The 27,981-nt window shown below is 40.2% G+C and overlaps 2 protein-coding genes across 15 annotated transcripts; both read right to left on the bottom strand.

The window, feature by feature from the left end:
• Nucleotides 1-7,170: 7,170 nt before the first annotated feature.
• On the bottom strand, nt 7,171-15,311 carry LOC4333720 (uncharacterized). Of its 3 annotated transcripts, none has more exons than XM_026023751.2 (11): nt 14,671-15,311; nt 14,463-14,537; nt 13,532-13,699; nt 12,450-12,581; nt 11,887-12,026; nt 11,129-11,239; nt 10,591-10,710; nt 9,242-9,343; nt 7,788-7,958; nt 7,622-7,701; nt 7,171-7,447 (listed from the first exon to the last, which is right to left on the bottom strand). In XM_026023751.2, exons 1-11 carry the CDS (start codon nt 14,894-14,896, stop codon nt 7,384-7,386), a joined length of 1,389 nt encoding a protein of 462 aa, XP_025879536.2. In that variant the 5' UTR covers nt 14,897-15,311; the 3' UTR covers nt 7,171-7,383. The 3 variants fall into 3 exon arrangements, with proteins under 3 accessions (XP_025879536.2, XP_066165113.1, XP_066165114.1); XM_066309016.1 differs by having other exon boundaries at nt 11,887-11,960; nt 14,671-15,025; XM_066309017.1 differs by lacking the exons at nt 7,171-7,447; nt 7,622-7,701 and having other exon boundaries at nt 7,892-8,026; nt 14,671-15,025.
• A 3,285-nt stretch (nt 15,312-18,596) lies between these two features.
• On the bottom strand, nt 18,597-25,585 carry LOC4333719 (phosphomethylpyrimidine synthase, chloroplastic). Of its 12 annotated transcripts, none has more exons than XR_001544821.3 (7): nt 25,454-25,585; nt 24,055-24,347; nt 23,819-23,946; nt 22,368-23,194; nt 20,873-21,548; nt 19,985-20,076; nt 18,597-19,823 (listed from the first exon to the last, which is right to left on the bottom strand). XR_001544821.3 is itself a non-coding variant. In XM_066309015.1 (6 exons), exons 2-5 carry the CDS (start codon nt 24,342-24,344, stop codon nt 20,874-20,876), a joined length of 1,920 nt encoding a protein of 639 aa, XP_066165112.1. In that variant the 5' UTR covers nt 24,345-24,347; nt 25,454-25,585; the 3' UTR covers nt 19,868-20,178; nt 20,873. The 12 variants fall into 12 exon arrangements, 3 of the variants coding, with proteins under 3 accessions (XP_066165112.1, XP_015632972.1, XP_015632971.1); XR_001544819.3 differs by having other exon boundaries at nt 19,985-20,058; XR_001544820.3 differs by having other exon boundaries at nt 18,597-19,795; nt 19,985-20,058.
• Between the last annotated feature and the right edge of the window lie 2,396 nt (nt 25,586-27,981).

Below are 27,981 nucleotides of genomic sequence, written 5' to 3'. Positions count from 1 at the left end.
TTTAGAACTAAACAGGGCCTATATCTATCCCTACAATGGTTATGGCTTTGGGTGAGAAATAAGCCAGGTCCCATCAAAGAAGAAATATACCACCAATCCGCAACCATATGCAGATAGGCCCTAGTAGATATCATTTTTTAATCCCTTAAGTTCAACCATAAGCTTAGAGTTGTTTTTAAGCATTTAATGTCTTATGTCCATGTCCACAATGTATTTAGAATAAAAAAATCCACAATGTATATAGCATAAAAAAAAGTCATAAGGCTAATTCTTATGGCCTCATTGTGGATGCCCTTAGTTGTATTGGTGTTGTAGTTGGTCGAGGTGCTTGTCGAGCAAGACGACGCATGACGGTGAGGCTGCCGTATGGTGGAGCTCATCCTTCAGTTCCCTTTTATATATACAGTGGAGAACAGGAGATCATCACCAGTGTACGGAGATTTTCTTTCCTTATATATGCGTATGGGCTAAGGAGATTAGAGGTAAGTAGGTGGCGTGCAATGTTCACGTAGTAAAGGATTGCGACTGCGAAGCCACGGTCCTTGCCTTTAAGCAATAGCAATGCAAGCCACGCTATACGTGTCTCTAGCCCATGTGACACTGCGAAATCAGTCCAAGGCCATTCAACTCCACGGTGCATGTTACTTCTTTTGCATGGCTTTGATTGGGGCGAGCTATTGTCGAGGCCACAAAGCCCACAATACTAGTGACCAAGACAATCAAGGTGCCCCAGCCAATTATAGCAATTCAACAAATATATGCCCATAATCCACCTGCATAATACATATATCTCCAAATCCCATAATCCAACAAGCAATCATATGCATGTTCATAAAACAATGTAATAAAAGCTCATATTAAGTAATTATAAAATTTACTGCATATAAGGCACCATAGGTATTAGAACCTCCGATAGGTTCCTCTACTGCAGTGTTCGCAGTTTCTACCCGAAACAGGGAGTGACATATCACAATTCATACACTCCGCAGATGTGTGTTGCTTACCACAAACGCCTTAAACCTTTTAATGCCCACGCCCGTCGGCGCTTGAAGCACACTTCATGGTGTATGCCGGCAAGGCTAAGGTCACAAGCTTTTCATCAATCCAATCTGTCAATTATCTCTGCGGGTGATTCCCGCAACAACGGCGAATCATTGGATCCCGCAACAACGGCGATCCACATCATCTAATCGAATTCCGCAACAATGGCAACCCTCATCGCTAGACCACGCTCACGGGATTCGCGGAAGTTCTTAAGCCCGCAGGATAAAGCCATTAAGAAAGAACTACTAAGCTAGCCTGTCCCATTCTAGGTCATGTGGTCGACACGATCGCTACGACTCTTGAAATGCCATATAACCGTTGTTGTTTAACCTTATGATGATAAATTTATGATGATAAATATATGCAACTGAACCCCTACCACCATGGCAAGTTCAGAATACACCTATAATATGACCGACTACTCTACCAGTCAATCCAATCCATCAACATATTTATTTTAATCATAGAAAGTATAATTTAATGCAATGTATACATATAGATTGCAATTACGAAAATATAACAAGAGTTAGTCGAAGGTGTTGGACTTGCCTGAGATACCCGAAATTGAAGACGCATAAATCAATGAAAAATTCCAAGAAATCCGAGATAAACGCCCAACTGAAAGAAACAAATAAAATGCAACTAAATACAAGAATGTTTATATGAATGCAATGCACTTGATATGTATAACCCGAATGCACATATTGGATTTATATAGGTTATGGACTTGCTTTTATTAAACTTTTATTTTAAGAAAGAGTAATTATTTTACTTAGAAGAAATTTGCTTTGCTAGAGAGAATTTTATTCCATAAAATCCATGTATATTTATTTAATTAGTATATACATTTAGGTTTGCTTGATAAGATAATTTATAAAGTATATTTTGAAGAAATACTTGGATTATGATTTGCAAAGTTAAGTTGTATTTGTGTGTACTTACAAAGATATTCTATAACTTAAGTTTATAAAATGAATAAAACAGTGACTGTAATAATACATCAGGATTTCCAAGAATTTATTTTTGAAGAGTTTTAACCAATTTAAATATTCAATAATGATTTCCCCTGTATTATAGTTCTATTACACAATTTCTTTAATTTTCCCCCCATATGCAGCCCATAAGCAAAAGCCCAACAAAACATAACCCACCTTCTTCCTCTTCTCTCCTTTTCTCCCGTTCTCTTTCTCTCCCTCACGCTCTCCCAGTCCCAGCGCCGCCGTTTCCCAGGCAGTGCCGTCGCTCTCCCCTGCGCCGGCTGCCACACCCCACTCCGGCGACCCCTCTAGCCGTCGCCGGCCTGAATCGGTTTCTTGGCTCCTCGCTTCTCTGCCCCTAAGCTAACCCCAGCCACCGGTCTCCTGCCGCTGCAGCCGCCGTGGAGATGGCCGGTGGAAACACAGGCAACTCCGGTGGCTGCATCCCTCTCCTCCATAGCTGAGCTACCTATTCCATCCTCCCAGCTCTGATCCCTATTGTGATATACTGGTGTGGTGTCCTCTCTTGTATGGTGTTGTTTATAAACGGTGATGTACGGGTGATGCTTGTGAATTTGTCCGAATGATTATACTTTTAGGGTTGTATTTACTGGATCTAGGGTTCTAGAGAAATTGGCTTGCTAAGATGGATGATGCCTATATGTTCATGATGAATGAATGCTGACATGAATAGAAATCACACTAGCATGATTAAATCCTTAATTATGCTTATGCAATGACCATCGAAATATTGAAATTTGCTACAAACTAATAAACTAACATGATCAGATCCTTATGTTGCCATGCTGAACAGTAATCCGGAGGATTAATATGATTTCATTCATGCATGATGCATCATGGTAGTATCACTTAAGGGATTTAATGACCTAAAAATTATAAATCTTGATCTTGATGTCAAAGTATACTAACTACTGAAATCACAAGTAAATAATGGTGTTTTATGGTATTGGTCTTAGCAAGGTTATGCTGATCAACTACTAAAGTTCAGATTATAACAGATTATGATATTATGCTCTTCTCTAGATGACTTGCTGTAGAGACCCATAAGTTTAGGTTCATTCAAACTAAAAATATACTTGTACACTAGCTATCCAGATTAATCCTATAGATTCAGTATCACTTGTATTAAGAACTAAATGCATTGATTGATTTTTAAGACTGCTAATGTTTCTCACGGTGGGATACAATTTATATTGATTAATACTTACAGAACTAATATATGCCATGTTTTAATCTATAATCATTTGCTCTAGATGCTTTGCTATAGAGACATATAACTCTACTCATTAATTCTAACAATTCAATTTGATTTCCTTTACTGACCTACTACAGCACGATCTGTATATGTTTTACTTGACATAACCTGAACAAGTGAGATTAGGTGAACCCTTCTTCAGTACTGAAGGTTATTTTATTTAAGTTATAACTAAATTCTAACTATTTATAATTTCAGGATTCACCAAACAGATGCATGCGCAGCTGTTTACCTAAATGCATTTACATAATGATTCTAGACAAACTAAAATGTTTCTTGTTACTAACCCCAAATAATTATAAACTAGAATTAACCTATTTACTTATCAGTTAAATAAAAATATTTATGTCCTACTGGTTACACTTCCTACTCTGCAGCTCAAATTACTTAATATTCTTGTTCATCTTCTAATGGATGCAAATGCAACTCACAACTCCTACACATACTAGTATATGCATCACTCAAGAATCATCTCATGATATAATTGTACTTTCATTTCAATCTCCTGATTACCTGCCATGATTTTAGGTGACTGATATATGGTTCACTACTCTGGTTCTGCAGCTTCAATCTCCTGATTACCTGCCATGATTTTAGGTGATTATATGGTTCCCTACTCTGGTTCTGCAGCTACTCTTCTGGACTCTGATTCAAGGGTTCTCCTGATGGAACTCTGATTTCTCCTCTTTGAGCTGAAGCACCACCTGCTCCTCCAGAAACTGAAACCCCTCTCTTCTTGAAGCTCAAGTACCTCCTACTTGATTTGCACACTTGCTACCGATTTCTTTGATTTCTTGTTCTTGCTGATTTTACCTCCTAATCCAATTTACAACAGTTGCCTACTTTCTTTCTTGATTTGAAGCTCCTTATTTCTCCTGGATCTCAAGCATCTCCTACTCTATTTCTTTCTTCTTGTCCTGCTTCTGCTGTTACTGATCCATCTTGATCCATCTTGTTTCTTGAGCTGGAGTACCATCTCCTCCTAGAGCTGAAATCCCTGTTCATGTAGGAACTGAACACCCCTTCTTCTCCTTTTACTCCTCTGACCTCCCTCTCTATGGTTGCTTGACCACGGATGCTATAGTTGAGCTGTGGTGTGGTTGAGATGTAGAACTTTTAGTTGGTTATCACTCTTTCTCCCAATCTCCACTGATTTCCAGCCGAGGCTGCTTGCTGTTGTTGGGATCTTACTACTACTATGGCTGCTGTACTACTGGGAGTTGCTAGCTGCAGCTAGGTGTCTATCGTTGCAACCAAGGCTGGCTCTACCTGACTCTGGATAATTCACATTGATATGCTTTATCTCAGTGCATTTGGTGCTGCTGATTCACCTGCTTGGGCCACATGTCTGCTGCTAGCTTTGACACCTCACTCTTGCATGCTCGGTGGAATAAATCTAAAGCTCTATACTAATTTCCCAATTAATGGAGATTTGGTAATGTCTGATATGTTTGTTGCTTTTGCAATTGAGTCCCTCAAGTTTAGTGAAATTGGAGTTTACTATGAGTTTAGAGACTGATGTGCAATTACCCTAAAACTCAAGAGTTTTTCTGAAAAATAAATAATTATTGAATCTTTGACGAGATGGTTCAGTTTATGGTATTATATCTATAAGCACCATGTATATATGCACAATACATGGGATGCATACTGTATAAAATTTCTAGGGTACAATTATATGCATCTATGTATGCAAACCTGCAGTGGTAAATTGTAAATAAAGAACTGTGTGATTTCTACTGTGCACATGTGTACCTCGCTTCGTGACGACTAATCTACACTATAATTTAACCAAAACTAAATGATCCCACTCCTCACCAGGTTTAGTCTAACAAACAATAAATCAATGATGCACATGGATGTGACTTAATAAATAAATAACAAGGAAACGATCAAAAAATCATTTAAGATCCATAATAGAATAGCAATCAATATATTTATAGGTCCTAGCCAGCATCGTGGCTTAATCAACACTGCTCTCAGCTAGTGTGATTAAGCCATTAGCATGATTAAGACTATTGCTAAAACCCGGGATTTTACATCTTCTTCGTCATCTGCACATGACTCCACTCCGTCTCCTCCGCGGCGTGGAAGAGGAAGTCATCGTTGTCGTCCACCCCGTCAACAGCGAAGTCGAGGATCCGCCTCACGGCGCCGACGGGACGAAAGCGCGACGCTTGGCCTCGTAGTGGGTCCACTCCGTCTCCTCCGCGGTGTGAAAGAGGAAGTCATCATCGTCATCCACCCCGCCGGCGACGAAGTTGAGGATCCCGCCTCACGACGGTGGCGGTGGGATGGAAGTGCGATGCTTGGCCTCGTAGTGGCTCCACTCCGGCTCCTCCGCAGCGTGGAAGAGGAAGTCGTCGTCATCGTCCAGCACGTTGGCGGTGAAGTCGAGGATCGGTCTCACGGCGATGGTGTTCCATCGGCCTCCGTGCGTTTCTCCGGAGGGGATGGTGAGGCTTGAGCGGGACTGCGGGAGTGACATAATCGGTGGCATGGGAGGGATCAATCCATTGCTAGGAGGGCGATTTTGGGAAAATGTTTTTCGATGCGGCGCGAGTGGACGACGAGACGGAGGCTCGACCCTAACAATGCAGGCGCGATTCGTTTGTGGACTGCGCGTAGACTCACGATGAGCAAGAAAACTCGTCTCCCTGTGTGGAGGTGAGATGCTTTGCAGGGGTGCGCAATTACTCGCCACGTAGGCACACTGTGAAGGGCCTAAGCGTAAATGGCATGGGGTGGGCTAAAAACATGTGTTTCCCATGTTAATATTTTTTTTCCTACGTGTAGTATTATATCGAAGAAAATGTAGTGAACTAATATTAACATTTTTTTTCTGCAGTAGCTATGGAAGGGACGTGCACTAGAGTTCTTCACAAATTATACTTTCGAGATGACCGTTAATTGAATAGTTGTAATTTTGAGCAAATATTTGCTACTAGGCAGTAAAAAAATAGAATTTGTTTTAAGTGCTGATATTACTTACTTAGTTAAAGAGTGATTCATCGGTTATCACCCATGTAATTTTCAAGAGACAATACTGAGATAATACATCTAACAGATTAGATTTTTTTATACAGAACACATGCGCGCGCATCTACCACAACACACGCTTGTGTGTGCGTAATATTTATGGAGACTGAAATTTAAACCCTTATGGGTAAAGTCATACACCCACGACTTACACCACATCAAATGCTTACCCTCTAAGATTTAGTTTCATTCGAAGTAATAACTAATATTTGTTTTCATAAAACTCGATTTTATTTTAGGCCATCTATTTAGCTTCTCCCGAGCTGGGCGGCGATGAGGTGGGCGCTAAAGTTGGCGGTCGAGCCGCCAGGCACGCGCAGGCTCCGCCCCCTCGGCATGGAGGGCAAACTCTCTCCTTGCGGCGGGGATTAGGGTTTGGGGTTGGGAATTTTTTGGGGTTTTCTCGCTGTCCTTATGGACTTGTGGAGGAAAGAGTGGCTTCCTTCCAGGAGAAGCCTCGCGGCCAAAGCTGCTTTTATTATGGGAACATGGGTGAGAGGGGGTAGAGGCGGAGCGCGGGATGCACTGGATCGGCGGACGTTTTCAGGTTATAAGATATTTTGACTCCGTTTTAGATTATAAGATATTTTGTAGTATAAAATTATAGTATAATATTTATATTACCAAATTAGTTTATTAAATTAATAATTAAATATATTTTTATAATAAATTTATCTTAGATAGAAAATATTACTATCTTTTCTTATAAACTTAGTCAAATTTAAAACAGTTTAGCTTTGATCAAAGTCAAAACATATTATATCCTAAAACGGAGGGAGTAAGACGTATACAGCATGGTTCTCACCAAGATACAATCATCAAAGAACACGCTCATGCAAACAGGTAACGTTAAGTACAGTTTCAAGAAATGTTATGTGAAAACATCGGTTCCACGCGGAATCGAGCCCTTGTTCCACCACCAATTCGCTGTGTCCTTAACCAACGAGAAACATCATATAGACACAAGTACTAACACGAAATTAAACCATCCAAGCTGACATTCGGGTCCAAAAGAAACAGAACAGAGCACGAACACGCCGATGACCTCTAATCAACCGAGCTGACGCGCTTTCCAGCCATATGTTCATACATCATTCCTTTAGCTGCCTCCCTGCAAATGTCAACATATGGGTTGGTTTCAGTCAGAGGCATAATCACTGACATATCACGCAGCATACAAGTAACTGAAAAAAATTCATGAATTAGCATATTTTGATTCATGGAACCGTGTCGGAGGTCATTTAAGAAAATCTGTGTTATAAAGTAAAATAGGTACAAAGATTACCAAAATGCATCCTGCATTTCATCGTTTAAAGGATTGAGCTTTGTTCCAGCCATGAATGCAGTACAAGCTTCTTCGTATTCCTGGAATATAAAAACATAGATAAGATAATGACAGGGAAATGATGTATCACAAAACGAAAAACTTGGATTTTTTTTTCTTTTCTGACCTTGAGTGCCATGTGGGCACATCCTTTGCGATAGTGACCTTTAGTCCACTCTGGCTTGAGTTTTATGCAATCATTAGCATCCAGCAAAGCCTCCTGCGCTGCACCACTTCTCAGATGGCAAAGGCTCCTGTTTGAATACAGTGTGGCATCTGCAGGATCAAGTTTCATTGCCTGCATCATACCAAACTGTGATAAGCCTCCTGCGCTGCACCACTTCCTTGTTAACACAGCCATAGTACCTAGACAATAGAAGTGATGATAGTATGTAGAGACTGTCATGCTTCTGTGATGCAGAGACTGTCAACTGGGATGCAGAGACTGTCATGCTTCTGTGATGTGGCATGTGTGGAGATGGGTTCTCGTGTGATAATCTCTGTTGCTTATAGTTAGGGCTTGGATTATTGAAGAAATTATATCTGTAAAGAACATGTCAATTTTCCCATTGCCAGAGTGCACTTGACCACCCTCCACGCTGACTGTATTCACAGAAGAGTGTCAAGGGCCATGGATGTTCCATGACTAAGTGTGATCATCATTGCAAGGTTTTTTTTTTTAGAAAATCTAAAAAATGCCATTGATAAGCGCCCCAATCCAAGAAATGCCATCAACAAACCTAACTTCCTAGAAATGCCATCATACAAAGCACTTTTGTCCCAGAAATGCCATCGCCGTTAGGTTTCCATTAGCATCCCTCCGTTAAGTGCTATAAAAAGACCATTTTTGACTAATGGAAAACAAGGAAGTTAAAGTTGAAGTTTGAAAAGCATGCTAATGGAAAACAAGGAAGTTGAAATTGAAGTTGGAGAAATAGAACGCAGCCTAAATTATTGTACGTTGACTGAAAGAGTATAAGTTTTAATCATCTTTCAACAACTCGTAGGGGTAAAATGGTCTTTTTATAGCACTTAAAAGGAGGGCTACTAACAGAAACCTAACGGCGATGGCATTTCTGGGATAAAGACGCTTGTAGAATGGCATTTTCAGGAAGTTGTGTTTGTCAACGGCATTTCTTGGATTAGAGCTTTTATTTTTAACAGTACGTAAGAATCAATAACTGTAGGCTTGAAAGTGTAAATGCTGAACACAAAGTTTACATTTAACTTTTTTTTGCAGTGAACCAGCTATAACAATGGAATAAATGTGTATTATCTTTTTGAGAAAAAAAAACTATAAAATTACTTGTATAAAAACTGCGTAAGTTAAACAATAGTTATAGTGGTCTGAGCAGTAATAGATGCAAGGAACTGGAACCAGTGTAACTGAGTTTGTAAATTGCGATAATCTTTTTGTTCTGTCTTCAGCTAATGTCCGCTAACAGATCATGTATTAGCATTTAGCAATAATGAGGATAGCATGGGCAGCTGCACATTCCTATTGATTTTCCACTATGCAATTTCAGCTTAGCAGTAATAAGTCAAAAAGGAAGTAAAATCATATAATGCACATTTATATACCTCGGTGTAAAATATGATTGCACCAGCATAGTCCCCCTCCTCAAATGCTTTTCCACCATGTAATTTCAGCTTAGATTTTCTGTCTCCATCACTTCCTTTGTCCTAAATCATTAGGAAAACATAAGTAGTGATAGAAGAGAAAAAACATAGAAGCTGAAAATCTGTAAATTGACAGAATACTAGATGCAGTGTTCCTACGACCAATACCACTAACATTCTAACAATGAACTGAATCATGGTGATTACAAACGAAAGCACAGAGAATAAATCATCTCCTTTAGTTGCTTGCATTACATACATGTAGTGAAGAACACAGATGTATTATGTACCAACAAAGTAGTTTCAAGGTGCAATGTCCTCTAGTTCTAAAAAATAATTCCTCCTGTTTTCAAATAGACGATGTTTTAGATTTAGAATATGTTCAGGTAAACGTCAAAATCTTAGTTCATTAATACATAAGCAATATTAAGATTTGATAATTGAAAATGACATTAAATTTTTCATTAAAACACTCTCATGCCGTTATATTTTAATAATTAATATAGGATTAGAAAAGGTAATTATCAAACATCTGTATTGCAAATTTGTGTCGATGTCCCAAACAGACTAAAGAGGTGGTACATGTCTGATTCACCCCCTTCTACATGTTTTGGAGGAAATACCAGAATTTGGAGAAGGAAAAATACTTCCTTATTTTGTAAACACAGATAGGTTAGTTGCACAAACGTCCAATCATAAACTCGTCCCATTCCTAAACTTGTTTCTACCATTGTCCCCTTCCACCATTTATTTTGTATTGCATAAAAACCAGTACAGGATAACAGTTCTGTTGAAAACAGCAGATTAAATCTTGTAATGTTATCAATTATAAGACCCTGGCCGATTCAATCCACGTCTAGATGGTTGGTAAAGTAATAATGTACCATTTGAACTGGTAAAGCTCTACACCTGGATAATGTATTCTCATTCTCATAAAGAGAAAAACATGGGATGCAAATTATCTCGTCCTTCGCAGGGTGCCAACAAGGCAAATTCAAACAAACTCCAAAAGCTTTCGTGTTGTTCCTCTCTGGTATAGTTTTGTTCTACCAGACTACTGGTGACTGGTGCTAATGTTGGGTTTTGGAAGGCATTTCCAACAGATCAAAGAAAAAAAATCCAATAAAACAGTACAAATAAGGATAGACACAAACACACACACAGAGAGAGAGAGAGAGAGAGAGAGAGAGAGAGAGAGAGAGAGAGCTTTCCTTTACATTTGAAAGAAAATAATTGCCACAAGTTTATAGGTTCAACAAGTCCTAGGAGAAAAACAAAGTAAAAGCACCAAATTAGCAAGAGTTACTCACATGTTCACTTAGTTTAACTGTGGTGATCTCCAGCAAGTATGCAACACACTCAGTTAAGCCATTTCTAGTTGCTATCTTCAATGGAGTATCAGGAGTTGCAAGATTATAAATAGCACCAGCCTGCAGATAAATGTTACATGACACAACAATATGTTGTTGACATAATATCTCACATAAAACATAGGAATTTAGTAGTGAATGCCCGTGCGTAGCTATGGATTATAAAAAAAAAATCACATCATTACAATTTCAAATATTCAAGAAATCACATAATGGTTGGAATTTGGTATCTTCCCCTTTCTCTGTATATAACTCACTTTATTATTGTTTTTTTTATGTGTAACACGGTAGGTCACATTACTTTGGTCACAGTTTTGATGGTTCCACAAGTCAGGAGATAGTGGGGATAGGTGAAGGGCTGAATGCAGATTCACCCTTCAGCACCATCATTGGAGTCTTTTAAAGGAGTATAGATATACTTTTTTTCACGTGAGACTTTGGAAATAGAGATACAGAGAGGATCGATTGGGTATCAAACCTTCACAAGGAGTTTCATGCACTTCAAACACTCAGATTCATTCACTATTTCAGGAGTGGCAGAAAGAACTGCGGTCAATGGTGTATAACAATCTGGTAATATCACGTTTGGCTGCATTTTTAGAAACCAAAGTTATTCCCAAGTAAATGCATATAATTAGCAGGTAAAAGGAGCAAGTCAATACAAATCCAGAAATTAGAAATATCTTCTGTATAAATTCCTGAAACTAAGAACAAACAGTTCATAACACAATATCTGGACAAAGATAAAGTCACCAAGATATCAGCCAGCCCTCAGTACAATAATGAACATGGAAGTAAGGCACAAGGAAAATGCAACACATTCATTTGCAAATTGCAAGGCATGAAATCATGAATAAACTATCTAAAAAGCATCATAAGAAGCCTAACGACTATTTACAACCAGCATGACCTAGAACAGCCCATACTAGGAAACATATGGGCATCATAAACGACAAACACAAGAACAATGTAGCAACGAAGTCAGAAGGTAAGACAGTAGCAAACCAAAGCAGGTACATAGAACACTTGGACCCTGTTTCGAAAGCTTTTTGCATCAACTTGTGATCGTTGAATCTACATATCCACAAAAAAGGTGCAGCAGGAGCAAAAAAAACTTGGTCCATATTTTGCCAAGAACTAAACCAACACATTAGGCGGTTGGTACCATCACAAATTGAGCCTTGAATTCAACCAAACGACATGGAAAGATGAAATAAAATAAATTATGGTACTTACATTTGCGCGGTGCTCTAATAAAATCTGCACAGTGCTAGATTTTCCATTAGAGGCAGCAACATGAAGAGGTGTCCCTTCAGAAGAAGATACATCAACACTAGCTCCTTTAGATAACAACAGTCGTGCTATTCCAACGTGCCCTGAGAACAAGTGTTGGGGGGGCAACATGGAATTGTGTTACAGTGAAGAATAATTTTTTTTTTGTAGACATTCTTAATTTTGGAATTGTTCATTCCAGAACTGACTTAACATATTGAATCAAAAGTAAAGTGTATGTTTCAGAACTAGTGTGTTCTCAGGTCACAAATCAGAAGTATTATTGCGAGTATTGACCAAAACCACCTAAGCAAGCACAAACCTAACAAAATGGCAAGATTTACATAAAAGGAGGCAGATAAGCGGATTTGTCTCTTGAGCTGTTTTCCCCTACTATAAGACACATAAGTGGATTATAGATTTTACATTTAGCTTTTGTAGGGAAAGTTATACAATGCAAGCTTCGCATACCATAAACATGACAAAGGTAGTACACATGCACAGATGTAAAAGAAGTGATACCTTACCTTTTTTTGCAGCTTCATGAAGAGGAGCAAAGCCTGCTGCATCTTTCTTATTCGGATCAGCACCTTTGTCAAGAAAATACTTCACAGTAATCTCTTGTCCATCCAACACAGCGCAAAACAAAGGTGTCATACCTAGCAAGGGCATTACAAACAAGAAATTTAATCAGATAACTCCAACAAAACGATACAGGTAGTGTTGTGGTATAACAGCTTTGCAAATGCACAAATATTAGCTGCTACAATTCCAAATATGCAAAGGAGCACTTCATGAAATACTTATAGCTCAGACTGCATTTATATGACATGCAATATTAAACAATGGAATCATTCAGAAACACCACTTAATAAGTTCATATCAACAAGGATAATACTATAGTTAAAACTATACAAAACTCCCATTTCCCAAGTTCTTAGAACCAAAATTTGATGGCATGTATATACCACGCAAAAGGAACTAGAAGAAAAATCAAGTGCATAATAGATGAGCTTCACAAAGTGAACTGCATGCATTGTCTAGACACAACTGTACCAATCAAGAGTAGGCAAAAGCAATATAAAAAGGAAGGCTGAAGGAGATAATCCTTCAAATAAGAATAAAAAGGCATATCACCAACACTTTGCTATTGTGATTCTTTCTTGGATGATGTTTTCTTATATTATCTATGGCCCGTTACAAAAAACAAATTACTAGATTAGTGCAGGAATTGAGTTTTCTTCAGGGAAATTCTTGCAGTACTCCCTCAGAAAATACTACCTCACAAGACATCATACATTCATACGTCCCAAAGGTGCCACAGAATTGTTTGTTTTCATTAAAAAAGGTGACTAGTCAAGAAACAACACTTAAGAATCAAATTATAGTACTAAACGGATTTATTCACATAGCAGTGTTACATTGGTGTGCCAATTCAGATAGCAGCATGTCAGCACTATAGTTAATGTCTCCATGATAAGGTAAAGACAGTTCCTGACCCTATCAAGACTAACCTCCTCACATACAACAGCTCCCATTACAATTGCATTGCTCACGGGAGATGCACTAAGCATAATAAAACAATGCAATAACCTGGAAAGGCACATACCGGAATCATGATTAGCTTCGGCATTGACATCGAACCCAAGCTCCTCCACCAAGTACTTGCAGAGATCAATTTTTCCCGAGCTTGCTGCCTCAAACAGTGGCTCATACCCCTCCATCCTCACAGAGGTGAGCGATTGCCGATCATCCTCATCCATGCTATCAACCACCTCTTCAATACCGAAAGTTTCAAAAGAAAAGTAAGGCGCAAATTTGCACAAATTGTAATTCTAGTTCATGCAGAAGTTGTTTTTTTTTGTGTGTGCATGTGCATAAAACAAGATCAAAGTTCTAGAGAAATGGAGACACAAGTACCTCACGAAAATCACATCTAAGCACTTAGAAAAGAAAACAAAACCAAGTGGAAGAGATCTCTTACAGAAATATGGCATCATAAAGATAAGTAGTATTAGTAATTATTAATCAAAAGAAAACAAAACCAAGAGGAAGAGACCTCTAACAGAAATATGGCATCATAAAGAGAAGTATTATTAGTAATTATTAATCCCTATTAAGAATAATGGCAAACAAACAAATTCATATCCAGATTACTAGATTAGTACCAATTTGAACCAAAAATAGACAGGAAAACCCTCCGCCGCATTAAACACACATACACTTCTATCAACAACACGCACGATCGGGGTATACACGATCATATCGTAACGGAACCAGAAACGATGCATGAGGCTAAAAGCCATCTCATCCAATTGTTTACACAAATGCACAAAAAGATGGGAGAACACATTTGAGTAGAATATCCCCCAACAAAGCCGGCACAGAAAATGCTGAAAAAAAGTTCCCGATCACCAGTTCACCACCACACGGAAGCTAAAAAAAAAAGCCCTCAAAACCCTAACCAAACCCCTATCCCAGGAAGAAGCACGAGCAGTTCGGGAGTAAGACGGGCGCGGGGTAGAGCCGTAGGATCTCACCCTTGAGGCGCGCGACGTCGCCGTCCGTACACGCCATCAGGAACTCCATCTGCGGTGGCATCCCGCCGCCGACATCTGCAAACACGCACGCACGCACGCACGACGAACAACACCACCCAACCCACCATTAGAGATCCCTTCCGGAGAGCAGAATCAGCCCGAGCAGAAACGATCGGGGAGCAGCGGACAGCGGCCGCTTAGCACGTACTGATGGTGCACCCGAAGCCAAGGCGGGTGGCGATGCCGCTGATTGCCGCGGCCGCCGCCTCCGCCTGCTGGCCACGCGCATCGCTCCCGCGCCGCCCCATTCCCGGCCCTCCTCCTCCGCTCCCTCCACCGCCGCGATCCACACCACCACCACCACCACCACCGCCGCCGCCGCCTCCGCCTCCGCCGTCGCGGCCGCGGTGCCTTCCCTTATCCTTCTTCTCCATGGAGCTCAGCGAGCACGGCGAGCAGAATGGGATGGGGGCGAATGGGCGATGTGGGTTTTGCTTGCGAGAAGCGGAGAGACGAGGCGATGGCTTCTAGGAGAATGAAGGAAGGTGGCCACGTCTCGTCCGCTTTAATCGCAGCGCAGCGCGGAGGGATTGAGATCATCTCTCTCCGCCGCCTCCGAAGCACCTTGCCTTTAGTCACTGACAGGTGGGTCCATGGTTCGTCGGGACCACATGTCAGTGACTAAGGCATATACATACCGACCTTTTGAAGGTAGAGGAGCCTGACCCAGCGGGGGAGAGGAGGGAGAGAGAAAGTCCGGAGTGGCACGATCGGCCGACACGTGTATGTACGGACGGCCTAGATGGAGCGGGGAGCTGCGGCCTTGCCTCGCATGAGACGGAGGGCGGAGATTGTGGGACGTGCCGCGTGTAAAATGGTAGGTGTACCAAAATATATACCAGCGTCAACGAGATGGTCGCTGCCCTGCACTTCGCCGTGCATTTCTCCTCAAGTGGATAAAGCTCAAGATTCTCTCTCTCTGTGATCCAATTGTGAAATCATTTGCTGCAGAGTTTTTCTTTGTAAATTCAGGTCTTTCAAAAATAGTTTTTTTTGGGCAGATGTGACTACTAATAACTATTCCCTCCCTAAAAAAAACCAATTTGTGTAGATTCGTTGGGGAGGGGTCACACCCCTCCTAGGTTGCCCTCCTTTTTTTTTTAATGGAGGGATTACGATCTAATTAAGGTGCTTGTCGAGCAAGAAGACGCATGATGATGAGGCTGCCGAATGGTGGAGCTCATCCTTCACTTTCCTTTTATATATACAGTGGATAACTGGAGATCGTCACCAGACAACAGCGTACGGAGATTTTTCTTTCCTTATACTTCGCCCGTCCCAAAATATATATACATTTTATAGGTTGACACGAGTATTAAGAAGGTAGATGAGACCGTGAGAATAATTGGAGAAAATACATAATTGGTTGAAAAGAGAAAGCAGCTGAAGAAGAATGGTTGTGATTAGTTGATAGGAGGTAGGTGGAGAAATAGCTTTATTTTGAGACAAGACACTGTGCTAAAAATAGCTTCATTTAGAGACGGAGATAGTATATGCATATGGGCTAAGGGGATTAGGGTAAGTAGGTGGCGTGCACATAGTAAAGGATTGCAACTGCGAAGCCACAGACCTTGCCTTTAAGCAATAACTATGCAAGCCACGCTATGCGTGTCTCTAGCCTATGTGACACACGAAATCAGCCCAAGGCCATTCAACTCCACAGTGCATGTTACTTCTTTTGCATGGCTTTGATTGGGGCGAGCTAGTGTCGAGACTACAAAGCTCACAATACAGGTGACCAAGACAATGAAGGTGCCCCAGCCCAATAAATTAATTCCCCCAGCTACCCTTCTCCTCTCTCTTCCCTATCGGCATCGCCTCCCTCAACCTGTTGCCCACCGCCTGAGCTCCCTCTCCTTCGCCTCTCTCCTCCCTATCGCCATCGCCTCTCTCAACCAGGCGTCACGGCCGCAAATGCACCACTTCTCGAAGAAGAGGAAGTCGTCGTCGTCTTCCTCGTCATCCGCACATGGCTCCGCTCTGTCTCCTGGGCGTGGAAGAGGAAGTTGCCGTCGTTGTCCAGCCCGTCGATGGCGAAGTCAAGGATCCACCTCACGGCGGAGGTGGCAGGATGAAAGTGCGACGCTTGGCCTCATAGTGGCTCCACTCCGTTTCCTCCGCTGTGTGGATGAGGAAGTTGTCATCGTCATCCAGCCCACCGGCGACGAAGTTGAGGATCCGCCTCATGGCGGCGGCGGTGAGGCAGAAGCGCGACGCTTGGCCTTGTAGTGGCTCCACTCCAACTCCTCCGTGGCGTGGAAGAGGAAGTCGTCGTCATCATCTAGCCCGCCAGCGGCGAAGTCGAGGATCCACCTCACATCGACGGTGCTCCGTTGGCCTCCGTGCGTTTCTCCGAAGGGGATGGCGAGGTTTGTGCGGGAGTGACGGAATCGGTGGCATGGGAGGGATCAATCCATGGCCGGGAGGGTGATTTTGGGAATAGGTTTTTCGATGTGGCGCGAGGAGACGACGAGATGGAGGCTCGACCCCAACAACGCAGGCACGATTCGTTTGTGGGCCATGTGTGGACTCACGAAGAGCGAGAAAACTCATCTCCCTGCGTGGAGGTGAGATGCTCTGCAGGGATGCGCAATTACTCGCCACGTAGGCATTCATTTGAGCTGGCGGCACAAAGAAACTCACCACGCAAACACACTGTGAAGGGCCTAAGCGTAAATGGCATGGGGTGGGCCAGAAACGTGTGTGTTTCCCATGTTAATATTTTTTTTCGTACGTGTAGTATTATTATATCGAAGAAAATATGGTGAACTAATATTAACATTTTTTTCTGCAGTAGCTATGTAATGGACGTGCACTAGAGTTCTTCACAAATTCTACTTTCGAGATGACCGTTAATTGAATAGTTGTAATTTTGAGCAAATATTTGCTACTTCCTCCGTTTCATATATATATATATATATATTAATGAATCTAGACATATGTGTATGCCTAGATTCATTAACATATATATGATTGTGGGTAATGCTATAAAGTCTTATAACTGAAACGGAGGTAGTACTAGACAGTAAAAAAAAAGAATTTGGTATTAAGTGCTGATATTACTTAGTTAAAGAGTGATTAATCGGTTATCACTCATGTAATTTTCAAAAGACAATACTGAGTTAATACGTCTAATAGATTTTTTTTATACAGAACGCATGTGCGCGCATCCATCACTATACACATTTGTGTGTGCGTAATATTTATGGAGATTGAAATTTAAATCCCGATGATAATAAGGTGACAACGATACATAAAAGTTAAATAAATATGAACATATACAAATTACATAGACATACATTCAGTACCAACTAATGATAATAATAGAGTAAAGTCCATCACCGGTCCCTAAACTTGTACCGCTGTGTTATCCCGGTCCCTAAACTCACAAATCGACTGTTCAGGTCCTCAAACTTGTTCGATTGTGTCATCCCGGTCCCTAAACTTGCAGATCACTCGTTTAGGTCTACCAACTTGTTTAGTTGTGTCACTCCGGTCCCTAAACTTGGATTTGAATATCATATAGATCAAATAGGACGGTAAAGACTTTATATTTAAAAATAATTCATAACTTTTTCATGTGAACTCTAATGAAGACAAACTTTATATCAAACTTGTAGCCCTCGACGCGATCTACAACTTTGTAGTTGAATTTTTTTGTTTTAAGTCATTTTTTGTCCCAAAATGTAATATTAAAATTAAAATTTCAAAATCTATAAACATGCAACAATATTTTGGGACCCTAAACAGTTTTAATTCAAAAACTTCTCAACTACAAAGTTGTAGGTCACGTCGAGGGCTACAATTTTGATATAAAGTTCATCTTCATTAGAGTTCACATGAAAAAGTTATGAATTATTTTTTGATATAAAATTTTTAGACTGTACTGTTTAGGGACCAGGGTGACACAACTGAACAAGTTGGAGGACCTAAACGAGTGATTTGCAAGTTTAGGGACCGGAATAACACAGTCGAACAAGTTTGAGGAACTGAACGGTCGATTTGCGAGTTTAGGGACCAGGATGACACAACGGTACAAGTTTAGGGACCGGTGATTGACTTTACTCATAATAATATCTGAACTTGATCGGACATTGTATAGTAGTACTGAACTCGGAATGAACAACAGGTAACAATCTGATAGAAAATAGTGTCAAGATCCGTTATGATGAAAATTAAAAACACATTGCAGGAGCACAATCAGAGCAAAATTCATCTCCAAATTGTTAACCACGAGCATAAAGACTCCAGCCACGAGCAACTTTGTCCACACGTCATTTCACTTAACGTTTCACGTCAGTCAAATAATGGGATTGGATCACAGGTAAAATAATTCCACATCGCAAACACAAAATGGAGTGCGGAGTAATAGTTTGCTGAGAAAAACATGATTATAACATCAGAAGATAATGCCCAAATTATGTTCTACAGGCAGATGATTCCTATCCTACAACATAATCGGTCAACAGAACCTAGCTAAAGTTCTTTTTCACATGCTATTGTGCATGTATGGGTGCTTTCAAATTATCTAGGGGATACAAAAAGACTTGTTTTCTTGGATAATGCTACGCAAAGATCTGAGCGGCTGAGCATCATTGCATTAATGAATGCTCCAAAACAGACTAAATAATTCTATTATACTTACACAAGGTGCAAGTACAAAATTTGATCATTTCTATGGGAAAGACAAATAAATAGCTAAAAATAAACAAGTCTCTGGCCATATCAATAAATTAATTCCTAATAAACACCTTCCACATGAATCATGATCAAGTTAAATTGAATTTAGTCAGTATATTGTGTGCTCAATTGACAAGTGGCATGCAGCTAAAATGTCCATTATGTAGAGTTTATAAATTGTTTTATACTTTAATTAGATATGTGCAGATAGATGGTTTAAAATCAATTGCATAGGACATGGCCAACGCTTTGCAAATTTACACGGATAATAAATGTATGACTAAATCAGTTCTGGGACATTACGAAGTGGTATCTGCAGAAATCCTCTCCTGTTGGAGAAATGTCAGCATGCCACTTATCAAATGAAGTATTATTACCATGTTACCTCAGTTGTAAGAAACAGGTATATCCAGCTGCTGAGCTCACACGTTCAGGAACATATTGGATAGCTCGATCTCCCACCAAAAAGGGGTTGTGTTGAGAGTTCCCTGGAAACATAAAAGTAGAAATGCACACTCCCTTCGCAGGCATTATCCTGTTCAGGTTCAAAGGGACTTTCTCAGCCCAATTCACAACAATCCAGGCCAAGAGGCCTTCAGATCGTTGAGAATACAGGCACCCCTGGTGCAACTTTCATTACTAACAACCCACAGTGATGCAAAGAGTAGAAAATATGACACGGAAGGATCACATATAGAGTTTAATTTTATTACAAGCCACGACAGAATTAACAAATTGAGCTAAGCAACACCAGCTTTATTCAAGGCACTTATACTGCTTACCACCTCCTAACATAGGATGGTGAGGAGTGCTGCTGATAAACGCTCCACCCGGAGTAGATGGACACCAAGACGATCTGCACGGAGATTGTATTCTGAGTTCCGAGAAGGCGAGAACATGTTATTGTGATATAAAAGTTAGTGCCTTTGCAGTAATGCACATACAAGTCCAAGCCACTAAAGGTTTATTAAGGTCCCTGAAATTACAAGTAGAAGTTGATAAAAACAGAGCAGCTATCCAGTGCTATTACAGTTAGTGTCAAATTTCAAATGTACATGCAAACCCATTTCAAAGGATTGCTGTGAGAGTAATTTTCCCTTAAGAAATATAACTGAAGATAGTGTGTGGAGTCAAAATTACAACAGTTCTCATAGATTTATGAAAAATTTCTGATGTACTCCCTCCGTCCCATAAAAAACCAACCTAGTACTGGTGTGACACATCCTAGTACTATGAATCTAGACATACCTCTGTCCAGATTCGTTGTACTAAATGTGTCACATCCAGTCCTAGATTCATTTTTTTCGGGATGGAGGGAGTAAAAGGATTAGCAGAATGTTTACTGAATGGTAGATAGTACTCGAGTAGTATTTATTTAGTCAAGATAATTCAGAAATATTTGTAACAAGCACTAATGCTATATAACTAGTAGCATGTATGAAGTTACTGGGTCAACAAAAGTGCTAGAGAAGGCATCTGAAAAGCTGTTTCAAGACGGTAAGCTCACATTAATGGCTTATTTATGTAAAACTGATTGAAATACGGCACTAGACCATTTTACTCCAGATGACTAATTGCTTCATACTGAGTTAAAAACCCTACATATTCAGAACAAAAGAGTCCAAACATCTCCCACAAGGTGAACTATACATGATAAGAAAAAGACCAACCTTATTTGCGAGCTGTATAGCTTTCTGGAACATATATCTCCCCTCCAGCTTCACCATGTTGCTCCCCACTGATTGTTTTCCTTGCAGCTGAAAACTCAGCACTCATAGCATTCATTCCTTGTATCACCGCTTCCTCCACTGTCCCGTAACCATGTTCATCAGCATATTTTCTAATATCCTCTGTGATTTTCATCGAACAAAACTTTGGGCCACACATTGAGCAGAAATGTGCCACTTTGGCACCCTCCGATGGTAATGTTTCATCATGGAAAGACATAGCGGTCACAGGATCCAGAGATAGAGCAAATTGATCCAACCATCTAAACTCAAATCTTGCCTTGCTTAGTGTATCGTCCCATGCTTGTGCATAGGGATGGCCCTTTGCCAAATCAGCAGCATGAGCAGAAATTTTGTAGGATATCACGCCTGTCTTAACATCATCACGGTTAGGCAATCCAAGGTGCTCCTTTGGTGTTACATAACAGAGAAGTGCAGTGCCAAGAGCCCCAATGTTGGCAGCACCAATGGCGGAGGTGATGTGATCATAACCAGGTGCAATATCAGTTGTCAGTGGCCCCAGTGTGTAGAAAGGTGCTTCATTGCACCACTCCAGTTGCTTCTCCATGTTTTCAGGAATTTTATGCATCGGAATGTGCCCTGGGCCTTCATTCATTACCTAAAAATTGAGAAATGTCAAAAACACTGCTTGACAAGGTTAAAAAAAATTGAATTGTGTAGCTAATGGAAACAAATCATCATTCAGGCACATCACCGTTCAAAGTTTCTACTACCAAATTATTAGGGAAACAAAAACGATTCATCATTTAGAGCATGTCATTTACAATAAAGAGTTTTAAAACCACATCTCTAACATCTTCTCATATGTTTATCTGTATGAGTTCACAAAGAGTGTAACAAGCAAGAAGAGAAGTAAATTTCTACAGATACTTTCTGCAAAAGCTTAATGATTAAGGAAGACTATATTGCATTAATTGAACATGTAGTTGTATAATACAATACTTCCAAAATAAGTGACATTATTAATGCCTGCAGATTTAGCAATCAGCTCATTTCTACTATTTATTCATTTGTAGTCTATTTACACCAAACTAACATTTTGAACAAGAATAAGTTTTAAGCGCTGATCTTTGCAAATATCTTCTACTTTCTGACCAGTTCTAGAGACCCTATACTCTACAGGCCATCGTTTATTTCATGCATTTTTTTAGTAGAACCATATGCATATCGAGTATAGGATTTGCATCTATAGTTTCAGTATAGATAGCAGGCGATACTTATTTCAAGGATGTTCTATATTCTTGTCAACAGACAAAATCAGAGACCAATAAGTCAACTGTATAAGTTTATTCACAATACATGTTCTCAGTTTCATATACGAAAAATTGGAACATTAAACTATGGCGGAGTATATTACAATGTGTCGAGGATATGAAATGCATAAAGTTTGTAATTTAATTGATCACATTGTTCTCACCTGCACATCTTTTGCCCAAGCTCGGCGTGTGAGTTCCCCTTGAGTCAGCAATTCTGCAAACTGAGCACTATCATTTGCATCATAAATAGAACCTGGTCTCAAACCATCGCCAATGGATAATGCCACATCATACTGATTGCAAATATCAAGAATTTCATCCCAGTGCTCATAGGCAAAGTTCTCCTTATGATATGTTAGGCACCATTTTGCATGGATAGAGCCACCACGTGAAACTATGCCGGTCATTCTCTTTGCCGTAAGAGGAATGTAACGAAGAAGCACGCCAGCATGGATTGTGAAGTAATCAACACCCTGCTCAGCTTGTTCGATTAAAGTATCTCTAAAGACTTCCCAGCTTAGATTTTCAGCAATACCATTAACTTTCTCAAGTGCTTGGTAAATAGGCACCGTCCCAATAGGGACTGAAGAATTACGAAGGATCCATTCCCGGGTCTCATGGATATGACGCCCTGTTGAAAGGTCCATGACAGTATCAGCTCCCCACATTGTAGCCCACTGGAGCTTGTGTACTTCCTCCTCGATGGAGCTCACAACAGCAGAATTCCCAATGTTTGCATTCACTTTTACAAGGAAGTTTCGTCCAACAATCATGGGTTCCAATTCCAGGTGCCTCTTGTTGGAAGGAATTATAGCTCGTCCACGGGCAACCTCTGACCGGACAAATTCAGGACTAAGGTTCTCACGTGTGGCACAGTACAACATCTCCTCTGTTATGATTCCCTGCTTAGCGTAATACATTTGTGTGTATCGAGGACCACCTAACTTCTCCCTCCTGTCAATCCATTCCTTCCTTATCTTTGGAAGTCCTGCAAAAAAATTCAAATGCTTATGCAAATTGTCAAATATGTTAGGGGGAAAGAGAGGGAAGAACCCTCAACCATCCTATCAGTATAGTTATTTGAATATGGAGAGGACTGGACATAGTTACTTATGTAGCGAAAATGTGAGAAAAGGTAGCCTAGGCACTGCATGATGTCAACACTGGTTTGTATACCATTTTGGTTTAACAGTATTAGTTCAGTTGTTCTGGTGTCATCTCTTTTTACTGGCCGTTTTGGTACTATCAAATTAACTATGCAATTACATTCATGTATCAAACTGCACGATACCTAATATCATACGTCCATGTTCCCTATGGAAATTATTTCTATTAGTTTTGAAATAAATTGGTATAAATGAAAAATAAAACTCCGCAAATAGTACAGAAATATAAAAAAAATAAAATTTGTAAATAAAAATAACAAAAAGAGTTCAAAACAATATAAGGTATCATAATTGCATTAGAGTGAACATAAAAGAACAAGAAATAATTTCCACTAAGCCGCTGATCTTTCCTTTCATGCAGGATTGATAAAAAAATGTAAGATGTTATGTTCATTAGCTTGGTTTGGGGGTTTAGTTTGACAAGAGAAATGAGGTCAGTGAGTTACCAATCCTTGGACTAATGTTTTGTGGACCACTGGTGTCGTATGTGTCAAAATGCTTCTCATCTCCGGTCAAATGGATTCTCCTAAATGGGATCTTGAGGACATGGCCAGATTCCTCGTGCACAATTTCTCTGAAGAACATAGTCACAGGCAACATAAGCTTTAGTGGAGGCGTTAACATACCGGAATGTAAGTAATTCCAATACAGTTCTTAATGAAAAGTGAAATGTAAATCTTGCCTGGATTCTTTTGTGCTCCTTGGAAAGCATTCTTCAAATGATGGGAGTGGCAGAAATTCTGGAGCAGAAGGATCAACAGTGTGCTTGTTTTGCCTGGGTTTTGCTGGCTCTGCTGTTGACTGGTCAGTCACTGAAGCTGCTCTAGGCCTTGAACAAGTGAAGTTAGCGCTCCTGTCCTGCACATCTTGAGGACGTGCAATACCACCAAATCCAGGTAAAACTGCAGTTTTGGGTAACTTCAGACTTTTCATAGCCATTGCTGAAGAGAATGAGGGTTGCAGGGCAGCCATTTCCTGTCCAAAGGTAGAGAAAAATTAATGATTAAAGACAGTGCAACGCTATCAACTCAAAAGCTTTATATCTGCACTTGCAGAAAACTACAGTCCTAATCTTATCTCCATGTAGGCTATCTGAAGATGACGACAAATGCATGTAGCAGTCGAAATAACCCCTCTAGCTCTGATGCCTTTAATATTCAGAGTTCATTCATGATGCCTGATGAACTGGTTTTGATTGAAAAAATGATTCATATTTCAATTCTATACTGGAGAACTCTATTCATCCCTTAAGGGGATATCCCCTCATTTTTGCATGTCACTTAAAAAGTCATCAAAAAATTTAAAATAATTTAGTAAGATAGATCAATATGTGATATGTAACTTCACAAACATGCATATTCAAATTCAACTTATATAAGTAAAAACAAAAATAACAAATTTAACTATGAATAGAACGTGTAATTCACGGTTAAATTTGTTATTTTTGTTTCAAATTGTATAAGTCGAATTTTAACTTGCATGTTTGAAAAAGATATATCGTATAATGATCTATCTTGACAATTTCTTTTCAAATTTTTTGATAACTTTTTGAACGCTATGCACAAAACGATGGGATGTCCCCTTGAGGGACAAAAATACACTTCCTTCTATACTACTCTACATCTCAGATGAAACATGCCTTACAAAGGAGTTGTGGAACTTGTGTCTCCCCTCTCCCGTGTGCACTGCACCGAACAAGAGCATAGAGCATATACCCATGTGGAAAAACTAGCGTCCAGAATCAAAGAGGCCCCCCATGTACCAATACGATCGAGAACTAGATAACCACGGTAGCAACAGAGGCCTTCACCACGCGCGCACGATCTATCAAGCATCAACCGTATCATACGGAAATCACACCCGCAAAGACGCAGGCAAGCAAAGCGAGACCAGCCAAAATCCTTACCCCCCTAATCCACAACGCATCCAGAAACCTACGATGCTACCGCTAGAAGCAGCATCCAAAACCGCAACCCCGGCCCGTCGGCCGCGCGAGATCCCCCACGGATTCCGACGAGGCAAATCCCCCGTTCGTTCTGATCGAAACGAATGCCGGAGAGCGGAAGGAAAGGTTCTCTCACCTCGGGGCGGCGGCGGCGGTAGCCGGGAGCCGGGAGGGAGAGGAGAGGAGGGGCGACGCGGGCGGAGGAGGAAGTGAGGAACTCGTGAGCGGGATGGGGGGGAGGGGTGCAAGGGCGGAAGATATTTTTATAGCGGGGGGCGCGCGGGGGATTGCAGATTTGGGGGGAGGATAGCGGACGGGTGGCCAAAAGAGAGAACGGACGGCCAAAAGCGACGGCCGACGGGAGGGGAGATATTTCTGTCCGGCCACCACAGATACTTTCTCTGCGCCAGCGGACGCTTCCAACGGTCCGAAAAAGAGAATTGATTAGGACAGGAGGGATGATGGCGTGGCGTTTGCAGTAGTATGGGGACGGTTAATTTTGGGCCTGTTTATTGATGACGTTTTCAGCCATACAATTATTTAGTAAAGATTGAATTACGTTTTGGGCCAGATTTTATTACCTAAGTTTTATTTTGGACCACCCTTAAACATATCTTTTCACTTTGAACCGGATAAATTTGCTATTGTTATAATTTGGACCACCACGAACGATTTTTTCAGTACAAACAACGACCTTAAGCACATCAGCTCTAGTATACAGCCGAACTCTTCTATGTATGGTTCATATGTTTGCCAAAAGAGAAGTTAGACGTGACGAGAAAAGTTGTTCATGATAGTTCAAACCGTAATAATGATAAATTTACCCGGTCCAAATTGAAAAGATATGTTTAAGGGTGATCCAAATTGAAACTTGAAACTTGGGTAATAAAAGGTGGTCCAAATTGCAATTTACTCTTTAGTAAAATTGATAATTATATGAATATATTTAGTTTGTTACTAAATATTGGTAATGTGTATAGAATTTTGACAACATTATTAAGCCAATCCTATCAAAATTTTGATAATATTGTCGATTTATAAAATTTTAGAATTTTCAAATTTTGATAAGGTTTATTTGGCACCAATTCGAACAAACCCTTTGTTCGTTGGTTGAGGTGGTATTGTCGTGCTATCCTCTACCGAACCTCGGGTGTTGTATGTTAGTGTTTGATATGCTATATGACGGATGATACTGTACCGGTGGGGACGGTATTGTGCTAAGAATATAATCCCACGGGACATGGATTGTTTTGTTCGCCGAGAGAAATGGACAAAGCCTTTTTCACTGTGTATATAGGGTCTAAATCATCGTTTCAAGTGACGAATACAGGGAAATACATGAGAAAATAACTACTCCCTCCATTTCATATTACTAAGTTGTTTGACTTTTTTTTAGTTTTACTTAAGTTTATAGAAAAATATGTTAGTATTTCAACTCAAAATAAATATATTGTTAAAATATATTCAATGTTACATTAAATGAAACTAATTTGATATTTTAGATGTTGCTATTTTTCTGTAAAGTTGGTCAAACTTAATAAAGTTTGACTAGGAAAAAAAACCAAATAATTTATAATATGAAATTGTGGGGACACCCGATAAAGTCATGGTGTCCCACGAATACGTAACTGCCCAGGATGTTCAGTTACGCATGAAATGATATAAAAGCATAAACTTCGATTATATAGTACTTAAGTCACTTAATTCACAACACAACATAAATACAAACCATTACATATATGGCCTATAAAGCCTTATTTCTACAAACAGATAAACTGCTAGACTTCACCACAGGAACTGCCTGAGCGTAGGATGACCTAGAAACCATAGCTGTCCCACTCTAACGGGTCAACAGGATCTTCACAAGCATCCTCCTCATGATCTGAACCCATTTATGAGTACAAAAGGTACTCAGCAAAACATGCTTATGATAGCAAATGCAGTAATTGCAATATAAAACATGCAGTATTAAGAGCTGGAAGGTTTAAACCCTAACCTTAACAGTTATTTCATAGAGCCTATCTTAATAAGCATTTGATATAAACAACAGTATTGAACATTTAATTTAAACAATAATAACGAGCATAAAAATATAAATGTTACCTATAAATAACTTGAATAGAACATCAAGTAATAAATAAATTAACCATATTAATTAATAGCCATTTAGTTTAACTTGTGCCCATAATCTGGAATCACCCATAGACACATCTCCATTAACCGGGAGCACGGCGTATTCGAATACTCAACGACTCTGCAGTGTTTGCCCAGCTTTACCCACACGATACCCACAGCTGGCCGGGCTGAAAAGTAACAAGGTGTAATATTGCTCCATATATCTCTCCCTTCTACCTAGTAAGTTAAAGGATGCTCGGGATGTTGCTCGGAGTGATCCGGTCTGAGGTGTGTACCAACCTACCTCCGCATCCACTTACCATTGTTCGTTACTCGATGGGCAGCCCAGAACTTCATGGGCCCATAGGGCAGTTCTGAACTCTCGGGGCCCATCGAGCCTACATATATAAATCATATAAACATGAACCATGTCACTTTGCTTCACACACTTGAAAGCTAATGGCCAGTACACCGAAAGGCCTGCAGAAGTTCAATCAATTGGAGCAATATACGGCCAGGTTCGACAAATCGATCCTGTGGATGGGCGAA

This window comes from Oryza sativa, chromosome 3 (assembly GCF_034140825.1).
Source record: "Oryza sativa Japonica Group chromosome 3, ASM3414082v1".
Taxonomy (NCBI): domain Eukaryota; kingdom Viridiplantae; phylum Streptophyta; class Magnoliopsida; order Poales; family Poaceae; genus Oryza; species Oryza sativa.
This window is presented reverse-complemented; position numbering and strand designations above follow the sequence as displayed.

Excerpts from the sequence above, each read along its gene's own strand:
- LOC4333720 (XM_026023751.2), bottom strand. The coding sequence starts at position 14,896 with ATGGAGAAGAAGGATAAGGGAAGGCACCGCGGCCGCGACGGCGGAGGC. Across the intron at positions 10,711-11,128 it reads GCATGAAACTCCTTGTGAAG|GCTGGTGCTATTTATAATCT; the intron begins GTTTGATACCCA and ends ATTTATCTGCAG. Across the intron at positions 7,702-7,787 it reads GTGCCCACATGGCACTCAAG|GAATACGAAGAAGCTTGTAC; the intron begins GTCAGAAAAGAA and ends TTTATATTCCAG.
- LOC4333719 (XM_066309015.1), bottom strand. The coding sequence starts at position 24,344 with ATGGCTGCCCTGCAACCCTCATTCTCTTCAGCAATGGCTATGAAAAGT. Across the intron at positions 23,195-23,818 it reads AAACATTAGTCCAAGGATTG|GACTTCCAAAGATAAGGAAG; the intron begins GTAACTCACTGA and ends ATTTTTTTGCAG. Across the intron at positions 21,549-22,367 it reads CTTGGGCAAAAGATGTGCAG|GTAATGAATGAAGGCCCAGG; the intron begins GTGAGAACAATG and ends CTCAATTTTTAG.